Raw genomic sequence first — 12313 nt, forward strand, 5'->3', positions numbered from 1 at the left:
GTTGTGCGTGACTTCACCTCCAATGCGTTTGACAGGCATTTCACGTGATTTCTCCCATATGTTAGATTTTTATGGTTATGTACATGTGCAGATGTCAGATTAATAGCCGTGCACCCACTGATGACATAGCCAAGGCACTGATGTTTTCGACGACGACGATGATGATGATGATAATGTCCCCACATGTAATATGTACCCCCATTTTCTCCCACACAGTCTTACACGCTTGTCTCTCCTCGTTTCTTTCAGACGGAGAGAAGATGATTGGTGATGCGTCTCCGAGAACCACCGACCGTTGACATTTCTCCAACTTTATCGGCGCCTCTCCCCCCCCCCCCCCCCCCCCCCCCCCCCCCCTGAAACATTGAACCGCTGCTATTAGCCAGCCGGCCGGCGGCATCGGGCGCCTGCTGGAAACGTTTCCCCCGCTCTGCACAACACAATGGCCTCCGCTTCGGTTGTGGAGGAGCCCCATGTTCGCCTGCTCGTTGCTGCTCCTCTGTCACGTCTATTGTTCAGAAGGTAAGTTCAACCATGGCAGAAAGACAGTAGTGTTGTTGTTGATGCCATTCTGACTGCCATTCTTTCCCCTATACTACAAGATCTGAAAACATTTTTACTTTATTTATTTATTCATAAGCGAGCGCATTGTTCGTGGGCCGCCACACACACACACAAAGGGAAACTTAGAGCCGCTGCTATGTAGCAAGGTTGCTGAATTCCCCCTTTTTTTTGCAGAGCATTTTGTCCTAGGAGTTGTTTCAAACAGTGGGGGGGCGTTTGCACGCTTAAAATGTTAATCTTCTAAGGTGACAGATTTGTCACTTTTATCACCCCCCCCCCCCCCCCCCCCCCCTATCCACACTTTCTCAATTTTTTTGGGCCCCAAATCTTAATGTTTTATATTTCTTTGCACCGAGGCATTGGATTCCCCCCTTAGAGAACATGTTACATGTTTTGTTTTCTGTTGTTTTTTGCATTATGCACTTCTTACATGCCGAGTATAGTCTCTGTCTGCAACTGGTTCTGTCATCAAGAAACCGTCTCGTTTGTTTACCAAATTGGAGGAGCTTTTTTTAGGAAAGAATTTGCAGTGTTTTTAATTCAGTGCAATGGCATCCCCATTATTTGCTCTCCTCTCCTTTTGATTAGTATATTTGCCTGTGATTACAAGTATTGTCAACACACTGCCGTCTGCTACACGCTCATCAGCACCCACTGAGGCCGCTGTGCCTGCTTTTCTGACCTGAGATCAGATTCTAAACATGTCTTCTACATCCTGACAGTTTTCCATTCTGACCTGAGATCAGATTCTAAACATGTCTTCTACATCCTGACAGTTTTCCATTCTGACCTGAGATCAGATTCTAAACATGTCTTCTACATCCTGAAGTTTACCATTCTGACCTGAGACCAGATTCTACAAATGTCTTCTACATCATGACAGTTTTCTGAAAAAGCTATGTTTCCATGTCAGTCGTTCTTCGATTTTTCAAAACAAATAGCAGACCTACATGCTCGTAGCGCGCCACTCGGTGGCACGCTACGAGCTTGTAGATCTGCTATTTTTCAATAGCTAAAGCATAACATAATGCTAACACACCAAAAGGGGTTCCCCTCCAAAATGGCTTAATGACAATCATTACATGTTTTTCCCTCTTTTTAGAGTCTCATTGTACAACCGGGAACAAAATCACATGGCTGTGTGCCAAGCACTGATTAGAGATAGACGTTAACCTGTGTTGTTTTAAGTGGTACAATTTTTGTTTTCTTCCAGCTGTATTTCTTCTGGCTGTATGTGGGTTATTAACAAAGAGAAACTGCCATAAGAGCAGCATATCGCCACAGTCTCTCAGACAGATATATATGCTTTCTTTGTAGATTAGCATTTTGTAGTTGATATGGAGGGGGGAGAGTCTGACTCTGACATTTCCAGAGGCATTTTGAAGAATAGACCTCTGATTTGGTTCACGGGGGCTTTAAGAAAATGGCCCGAGCTGAACGGTCCCGGTGAATTTTCTTTTTTAAACGGGGGGATACTGCTTTGGTATGCGGAAAGTCAAGGCTTTGGGTTTCACTTGATGCGATGGCTCTCAGGCAGCCTATGAATGCATATTTGCCCCATCCATCAATACAAGGAATGTGTATGTGGGTCCCTCGTTCTGAAAACAACTTCTGATTCCCTGTCCGCATGTCACTCATCTTCCGTCTAGCTTCCCCGAGAGCCTCACTCCTTCCCGGAAGAGTCCCCTCTATAGAACACTTTTACTCCATTATCGACACACTTGGGAAGAAATCATTTCTGTTATTGATTGCCCTCGTTGTTTGTAAATGTGTGTCTCAAGGTCAAGGTAAACTTTATTGTCGAACAAGGGGAAAAAAAAACCCTAATCAGTTGGCTCAGAATTACGTCATTTCCATTACTAGCCAAGAAGCAATGCAGCAAATACACTTGTATATTATTTTTGCGCCTTTTTTTTTAAATGACACATTGGCTCGACTTTCCTTTTTTTCTCCATTACGTGCGGAGAGAGAGAGACGGCGAACTTTTTTTTTGTACATTCTCTCTACACTCCACGCACGTGGAAAATGCATATAAAGTCCTCTCTTCCAGTCTGGCTCTCTCTTCCTCCAACGTGTTCCCTATTCTTTTCCCGTTTGTGCTAAATTTACCTCAAACGTTTATATAACCGATCTATAAACTGACACTCCTCAAGGAGTAAACTAGGTCACGGAGGTATATCGTGTTTGTCAGGGATGGCTTTAGCGTTTAGACGACCGCCCCATCTCCCTCTACAGCATATATAAACAGGGCTGACCAGATCCAGCCACGGGAAAAGGTGGGGCGAAGCCGAAGCGCACTGCAGGCTCACACCTGCAGAGACTGAATAAAAGCTGTAATCATGATCTTTAAAGCAAAGAAGCCCAGATTTAGAGGGATTATGTCTTGTGGTTACAGTGTCAACAGGTTTTCTCTTTTTTTCCACCTGTTGGCTCTTGTGTGTACATACCATGGTGGTATAGAGAACAGGCACCTCAGCTGAAATATTAAAAGGTTGAGCAAGGCTCGGAAATGTAAAAAGATTAAACGGATTGTTTTTGATATATATATGTAAGCTCCGCATAGAGACACCCCACTGGGGGGATAAGATAAAAAAAACTGGTGTTTGTTTAATTCTTAAAGAGTTATTCCAGCAAGGAGAGACATTAATGTTGGGTCTTTTTTCCAATTGTCAACAGCAGATATAAGAAGGATTTATGATCAAACATGGCCTCCTGCACCGGTGTACAATCCACCTCTTTGTAATAACTGCTTCTCCATTGTTCTGATCTCTCTAGTCTTTTTCTTTTTTTTTGGTTTTGTATTTCCGTCGACGTTCCTTTTTCAAGTTGCCCCACTGCGGTGGTTCCCAAAGGTGGGGTCCGGGGACACTCAGGGGTCCCTGAGGGAGTTCCAGGGGGTCCCCAGCTAAATGATAGTTTGGAACCAAATGGACCCTTCTTGGTCTGTATAACTCAGAGTGTACATTTGTAGTACGCTCTCAGAGTTAAATGAACTTTAATTTGACAATATAAATTGACGGTCCCAGAGATAGAAATGCCATTAGTACTAGACTAATTAACTAGACTAACTGAGGGGTCCTTGAAATTAAACGGGCGGTGTAACGTGTTGCACACCTGGAATAGGCGGTGTAACGTGTTGCACACCTGGAATAGGCGGTGTAACGTGTTGCACACCTGGAATAGGCGATGTAACGTGTTGCACACCTGGAATAGGCGGTGTAACGTGTTGCACACCTGGAATAGGCGGTGTAACGTGTTGCACACCTGGAATAGGCGTTGTAACGTGTTGCACACCTGGAATAGGCGATGTAACGTGTTGCACACCTGGAATAGGCGGTGTAACGTGTTGCACACCTGGAATAGGCGGTGTAACGTGTTGCACACCTGGAATAGGCGATGTAACGTGTTGCACACCTGGAATAGGCGGTGTAACGTGTTGCACACCTGGAATAGGCGGTGTAACGTGTTGCACACCTGGAATAGGCGGTGTAACAGGTTGCACACCTGGAATAGGCGATGTAACGTGTTGCACACCTGGAATAGGCGATGTAACGTGTTGCACACCTGGAATAGGCGATGTAACGTGTTGCACACCTGGAATAGGCGATGTAACGTGTTGCACACCTGGAATAGGCGGTGTAACGTGTTGCACACCTGGATTAGGCGGTGTAACGTGTTGCACACCTGGAATAGGCGATGTAACGTGTTGCACACCTGGAATAGGCGATGTAACGTGTTGCACACCTGGAATAGGCGGTGTAACGTGTTGCACACCTGGAATAGGCGGTGTAACGTGTTGCACACCTGGAATAGGCGATGTAACGTGTTGCACACCTGGATTAGGCGGTGTAACGTGTTGCACACCTGGAATAGGCGGTGTAACAGGTTGCACACCTGGAATAGGCGATGTAACGTGTTGCACACCTGGAATAGGCCATGTAACGTGTTGCACACCTGGAATAGGCCATGTAACGTGTTGCACACCTGGAATAGGCGATGTAACGTGTTGCACACCTGGAATAGGCGGTGTAACGTGTTGCACACCTGGACTAGGCGGTGTAACAGGTTGCACACCTGGAATAGGCGGTGTAACGTGTTGCACACCTGGAATAGGCGATGTAACGTGTTGCACACCTGGAATAGGCCATGTAACGTGTTGCACACCTGGAATAGGCCATGTAACGTGTTGCACACCTGGAATAGGCGATGTAACGTGTTGCACACCTGGAATAGGCGGTGTAACGTGTTGCACACCTGGAATAGGCGATGTAACAGGTTGCACACCTGGAATAGGCGGTGTAACGTGTTGCACACCTGGGATAGGCGGTGTAACATGTTGCACACCTGGAATAGGCGGTGTAACGTGTTGCACACCTGGAATAGGCGATGTAACGTGTTGCACACCTGGAATAGGCGGTGTAACGTGTTGCACACCTGGAATAGGCGATGTAACAGGTTGCACACCTGGAATAGGCGGTGTAACGTGTTGCACACCTGGGATAGGCGGTGTAACATGTTGCACACCTGGAATAGGCGGTGTAACGTGTTGCACACCTGGAATAGGCGTTGTAACGTGTTGCACACCTGGATTAGGCGATGTAACGTGTTGCACACCTGGAATAGGCGATGTAACGTGTTGCACACCTGGAATAGGCGGTGTAACGTGTTGCACACCTGGAATAGGCGATGTAACGTGTTGCACACCTGGAATAGGCGGTGTAACGTGTTGCACACCTGGAATAGGCGGTGTAACGTGTTGCACACCTGGAATAGGCGATGTAACGTGTTGCACACCTGGAATAGGCGGTGTAACGTGTTGCACACCTGGATTAGGCGATGTAACGTGTTGCACACCTGGAATAGGCGGTGTAACGTGTTGCACACCTGGATTAGGCGATGTAACGTGTTGCACACCTGGAATAGGCGGTGTAACGTGTTGCACACCTGGAATAGGCGACGTACAAGCTCACGACACGTCGCAGAGCGACACATTATGAGCTTGTATATCATCAGTGTTGATTTTGACAGAAAATTCTGATTTTAGTTCTTGTCTCTTTTTTTTATATATATATATATATATATATTCTTTTTTTGTGGCTTTCGCCTTTATTTAATATTTCTTATGGAGGGATAGACAGTAGGCTGACAGGAAATGGGGGGGAGAGAGATGGCCGTCGGGATCGGGAGTCGAACCCGCGGCACACTGCCGGACTGGATTACCAGCCAAAGGTGCCTGTATTAGTCGACAAAATCAACACTGTATATATATCATCTCTTTCCGTATATATTACTATATGCGTGCCGTGTGCATATTATACCCAGTATAAGTCGAGCATTGTAACGGCAGCACGCTTGTGTTTTGCTCTCCAGAAGGTCGTAAAAGGTCAGTGGCGATGCTGCTGAGCGCACCAACATTTTGTCTCAAGCAGTGCCATACATGTACGGTTGGGGAGAGGCTCCCATGTGCCACGCTGGTATTTCCAGGCCCCGCCGTTGAATGAATGAATGGATGGATGGAGGAAGCCTATGGCGCGGCTCTCTAAACTCCACTCTGGGCCGCGGGCCATAGACATCCAGCCTGTCATCCATTGATATGCTTGGCTCGGTTGTTTTATAATTCATATTGAATGCTGCATGCTCGACTCTATGGCTAGGGCTATCATGAATTATCAGCTGAGCCATGGGGAGATTCACACAGATGACTGGTCACACACTGTGTGGTGGGAACCAGCGTGGTTGGGGGGGGGGGGGGGGGTATCTGATTTATCAAGTCTTGCATCCAGGACTTTGCTGCTCCAGTGCAACTATTATTCCACGGAAACAAAAACGGATTATTATAATGTCTGGACAGTGCTACAACAGCTTTAGTCAAACCTTTTATCCAGGTAAGACCGACCCCATGATGAAGGCAGTTTTTAGCTGCTCAAAACATTGTTATTTGAGGTCACAATGTTTTTTTTGCATTGGAGCTGCAAGTGTGCGACCGGCTACTGCTGATTTTATGACATGTTTTTGTCGGTTTGCCAACCTTTTATGTGTTTGGAGTGTGTGTGTGTGTGTGTGTGTGTGTGTGTGTGTGTGTGTGTGTGTGTGTGTGTGTGTGTGTGTGTGTGTGTGTGTGCGCGCTGGACTGGTCATGATAGACATATACCTGGAGAACGATGATACCATTTATTTCAGACCGAGTAAGAGTACAAGTACTTTATTTTTAGTACTCGCCGATACGAGTACTTTAATTTTTTGTTGCGTAACGACTTGTTTTCCCCCCTTTTTCCTCATAGATGCAGAAGGATCTCCGATCTACACATTTGTCATTTATGCTGTTTTGGGGCGATTTCCTCCCGTTTGCATTCGTTCAGCCTATGTTTGGGTACTCTGGTTAAAGTATCGGGGGCGGTTTCCGAGTACGAGTACTTGAGGGGTGGTACCGGCACGAGTGTGTCGGAAACTAAAGTATGTCGGAAACTAAAGTCCGTATCGGAATGAGGGCCGTGTTTCCAATTGACTCGCTTATTGGACTATTCTGACGGTAATATCTGCAATATGTGGCTTTTTAACTTTAAAGTCGATGCCAATAAGATCCTTTTTTTTTTTTTGAGTGGTGCAACCACTCCAAGGAACAGCAATGTCCGTGTCCGCCTATGTGACCTTAACCCATTCTGACCTGAGATCAGATTCTAAAAATGTCTATTACATCCTGACAGTTTCATTATTAACCCATTCTGACCTGAGATCAGATTCTAAAAGTGTCTTCGATTTTTCAAAAATAGCAGACCTACAAGCTCGTATCGCGCCACTCGGTGGCGCGATATGAGCTTGTAGATCTGCTATTTTTAAATAGCTAAAGCACGACACGATGCTAACACCAAAATGGGTTCCCGTTCACAATGGGTTAACCCACCCATGCACCCATCTATGTGACCGTGAGCACCAGTATGACTATTAGTACCAGTAGGGGCGCTGTTGTGCCAGAAACAGAGAGAGAGAGAGATAGTGCTGCACTGTTGCCTGCTAATGAGAGAGAGAGAGAGAGAGAGAGAGAGAGAGGAGGTGGGGGGGAGAGAGGGGAGTTGCACCACTCAGTTCACACGGGTGCTATTTTTTTATTATTACATTAGCATTGTGCTCACACACAAGCAACAAAAAAAAAAGAAGAATTATAAGACAATATGAAATTGTAAATGAGCCACAGTGAATAGCAGGGATCAGTATTTCTCTCCGAGGGGAAAAAGGGAAACACAATATCGCCCTCGATAGGGTCATCCTAGATTTAGAGCAACACACTGATTTCCTGAGCCGAGTCCAACTGGAAACGAGAAAGAAGAAACGCAGCGAAAAAGTGTTCCCATGCATAGGATTTAAGAGAGGGTGCTTTGGGGAATGGAGGGCTGCTTTATTGTATATATGTAGATGTGATTGTAAAACCCCCTGTTATATGGCCTAGATGATGTACAGACACTTAATCTAATGGGGTGGGAGCTACACTTTCTGACAGTTTGATTTCATTTGTTAAGCATGCCTTAAATCTAGCCTGCTGGCAGCATCACAAGGCAGCTCAATTCACACCCCGTATGGTTACACGTTGTATAAACAGCGGACCAGATGCCCTACCTCAGTTTTTCCGTTCTGAAAAAAATCTTTCTCCTCTGCCCCCCCCCCTCCATGCTAGCCTAATTCAAATAATAGATGAGTCCAGCTTGGAACCCACCCCCAAAGTACTTCCCTCTCAGAATCTTAATCCATTCTGACCTGAGATCAGATTCATACGAGGTTTCCACTGGGACACACACTGGTCCGATTAACCCATTCTGACCTGAGATCAGATTCTAAAAATGTCACAGTCGTTCTTCGATTTTTCAAAAAAATAGCAGACCTACAAGCTCGTAGCGCGCCACTCGGTGGCGCACTATGAGCTTGTAGATCTGCTATTTTTCAATAGCTAAAGCATAACATGAGGGTTCCCGTTCAGAATGGGTTAAAAAGCGTGAGTTATACTTGGGTTTGCGAGCGGGGTGACGAATGGCAAAAAAGAAAAAAAAAGGCAGATCTTACAGATCTTGCGGACCCGCTACTTTATGCACTGCACGCGACACCCGCAACGCACCACAACTAATTATGTGCCAGGATCACTCTCTGCATTCACTCGTACACAAGTCACTTCTGCACAGGGGGGGTTTGAGCTGTAAGTAATCGTCTTAATTTAAATGGAAAACAGGAGGGTTTCTGGTTAAAATAAATGAGTTGTTTTGTTTGTGTTTGTTTGTAAAAAAAAAGAGTATAATTATGCACGTGTGCAACAAGCAAAATGGTATTGCGCGTGAAGGCAACAGGGACCTGTTAGATTTGTGTGTGTGCCCCGTGCAATTTCCCACATCGCCGACATTGAAATTCCCCGGAGACGTATATCGGAATGCATTTGAAATGAACAACAACAAAAGTCTAAACAACAAACGACAACAACAGAGCAGCACATCTGACCAAAGGAACACCGAGACAATCAAAGTAGTTTGTGCTTTGTGCTACTTCAGAGTCTTCAGACCGGATAGTACACTAATGCAATATCATATCTTAATAGCCCATTTAACCCATTCTGACCTGAGATCAGATTCTAAAAAAGTCTTCTACATCCTGACAGTTTTCTGAAAAAGTCAGTGGTTCTAAGATTTTTCAAAAATAGCAGACCTACAAGCTCGTAGCGCGCCACTCGGCGCGACACAGAGTGTCGCATTACGAGCTTGAAGATCTGCTATTTTCTTTTTTTTTTAAGTTGTGAAAATGTGTGCCAATGCTTGGAATTATTTTCACAGCAAACGTTTTGAACTCATAACTTGGCTTCTGAGGGGTTACAGAAATATGTTGTTCTGTCCCCTAGAACAACATATTTTCAGATGGGGGGGTCGGCGGCCAATTGCATATAAATCTGGGGTCCTTTGAGAACCACTGACATGATAGAAACCGGCCCGATATTCAATATATTTAGCAATTAAATTTTGATATCAGAGCAGAGATTTTGCCACCAACTGGAGACAGACAGTGTTGTGGTTGAGTCAGTGTTGATTTATATATATATATATACATATATACCGGTATACAGTCTTTTGAATATAGTTTTCATTTAGTTTTAGTCTCATTTTAGTCACCTGGAATGTTTTAGTCTAGTTTTAGTCGACTAAATAATGTAAATATCATATGATTTTTGTGTATTTTAATGGGCCTTGATGGCGTCGTAATGACTGATCTTGCACTTTCTGAAAATAGCCGCTCTACAAGCTCACACGACAATGTTGTGAGTTTGTAGATCGGCTATTTTCAGCATGCAACCAAGTGTAAAATGACACACAAAATGTGTGAAATGTGACATTTTACACACACACACGCACGCGCGCGCGCGCGCGCGCGCACACACACACACACACACACACACACACACACACACACACACACACACACACACACACACACAATGTAATCGGTACCACCTGATGACATCTGGCCAACGGCTACAGTTGCCTCTTAAGGTTACTGATTTTACACTTGCTGAAAATAGCCGATCTACTGCAATTAATTGTCTCCTGCAGTCTCCTCCACTTCATGTCTGTCTCCTGCAGTCTCCTCCACTTCATGTCTGTCTCCTGCAGTCTCCTCCACTTCATGTCTGTCTCCTGCAGTCTCCTCCACTTCATGTCTGTCTCCTGCAGTCTCCTCCACTTCATGTCTGTCTCCTGCAGTCTCCTCCACTTCATGTCTGTCTCCTGCAGTCTCCTCCACTTCATGTCTGTCTCCTGCAGTCTCCTCCACTTCATGTCTGTCTCCTGCAGTCTCCTCCACTTCATGTCTGTCTCCTGCAGTCTCCTCCACTTCATGTCTGTCTCCTGCAGTCTCCTCCACTTCATGTCTGTCTCCTGCAGTCTCCTCCACTTCATGTCTGTCTCCTGCAGTCTCCTCCACTTCATGTCTGTCTCCTGCAGTCTCCTCCACTTCATGTCTGTCTCCTGCAGTCTCCTCCACTTCATGTCTGTCTCCTGCAGTCTCCTCCACTTCATGTCTGTCTCCTGCAGTCTCCTCCACTTCATGTCTGTCTCCTGCAGTCTCCTCCACTTCATGTCTGTCTCCTGCAGTCTCCTCCACTTCATGTCTGTCTCCTGCAGTCTCCTCCACTTCATGTCTGTCTCCTTCAGTCTCCTCCACGTCATGTCTGTCTCCTGCAGTCTCCTCCACTTCATGTCTGTCTCCTGCAGTCTCCTCCACTTCATGTCTGTCTCCTTCAGTCTCCTCCACTTCATGTCTGTCTCCTGCAGTCTCCTCCACTTCATGTTTGCGGATAAATGTCACCCATGAACCTGTGGCACACTGACTGCACAGTAAATGCTAAACGTTGGAAAGAATAGCATTTACTTGAGAGAGGAAAGGATGGCAATCAATAATAACATAAATGATGATAGATTGTGTGTGTGTGTGTGTGTGTGTGTGTGTGTGTGTGTGTGTGTGTGAGATATGTGAGTGTGTGTGTGTGATATGTGAGTGTGTGTGTGTCATATGTGAGTGTGTGTGAACAGTGGCTTTCAACCAGCGGTCGGTTTTTTCACGATTTTTCAAAAATAGCAGACCTACAAGCTCGTAGCGCGCCACTCGGTGGTAACTTATAACATAATGTTTAAAACACCAAAAGGGGTTCCCGCCCCAAAATGGGTTAATGATGAAGAAGAGGCGGAAACCAAATGGACTTCTTTTCGAACTTTTAACTCTTGAGAGCGTAAAATGAAACCGGCAAATGGACCCTCTCGAGAATTACATTATTGTTAAACATCAGCCTTATACTTAATTTACAAGAAGTCTACATATTTAGAAAACGTAGAAGAATTGTTTTTTTTTTAATCAATGTTTGCTTGTTATGTCGCCTATAATGGCACCAACATCAATGCAGCATGCGGAACTGTGGACAAAATCTATCCAACGATAACATATAATATAATATAATATTATATTCCTATAGTTTTGGGTCCGAGAGGTCTAAAATGTCATCGCATGGCGGTCCGTGGCTGCAAATGCCACAATAAATAATGGGCTCGTCTTGATATGAAAAAAGGTTGAAAACCCTGAAAATAGCAGATCTACAAGCTGTGGCGCGCTATGAGCTTGTAGGTCTGCTATTTTTGACAAATCGAAGAACGACTGACATAGAAACATAGCTTTTTCAGAAAACTGTCAGGATGTAGAAGACATTTTTAGAATCTGATCTCAGGTCAAAATGAATTAAATGTCACCTCAGTCAGGGTGGGTCACCCCCCAGTCGATTTCCAGGTACAAACAGCCCCCAGAGATAAGGAAGCCCCCTCTCCTCCTCCATGCTGTGAAGGAAATGGAATAAGTGTGCAGCCGGGTGAAAAGTCAGGGAAACAGTCGGGGGGCACAAAGAGCGTTTTTGTTTGCCCATATGCTATCAGTATTGACCTGCTCTAGTAGCGTTATTCCCCCGTCGAGTGTGCAGACAGAGGCAGCAGGAAGCCCTCTGTCGTCGGCCCCAGGTCTCTTATCAGCGGGGTCCGTTTGGTGCTTGTATTGAAAGGTGGTGAAGGGGGGGGGGGGGGGGGGGGGTCAAGGTCATCGCTCTCAAGTCAATCAAAGTTGTCATTGCTTCAGCGATAGCAGTCACAGTCAGGAATGTGTCGCTATGTGTTCTTGCTTCTCACTCACACCTCCTGGGCTGAAATGGCCTGAAAGGCTCTCCAGAATGGAATGTCTGCCTCGT

General features: G+C 45.5%; 1 protein-coding gene across 1 annotated transcript in view; it reads left to right on the forward strand.

The window, feature by feature from the left end:
- The first annotated feature begins 463 nt into the window (after window positions 1-463).
- Window positions 464-12313, forward strand: part of LOC310871136 (adhesion G protein-coupled receptor L2-like) — a 142016-nt gene continuing 130166 nt past the window's right edge. The window contains 1 exon segment of the mRNA XM_083782625.1: window positions 464-522. Within this exon segment, the coding sequence (XP_083638751.1) occupies window positions 474-522 (49 nt within the window). The 5' untranslated portion in view covers window positions 464-473.

This window comes from Protomyctophum parallelum (genome assembly GCF_964188405.1).
Source record: "Protomyctophum parallelum genome assembly, chromosome: 14".
Taxonomy (NCBI): domain Eukaryota; kingdom Metazoa; phylum Chordata; class Actinopteri; order Myctophiformes; family Myctophidae; genus Protomyctophum; species Protomyctophum parallelum.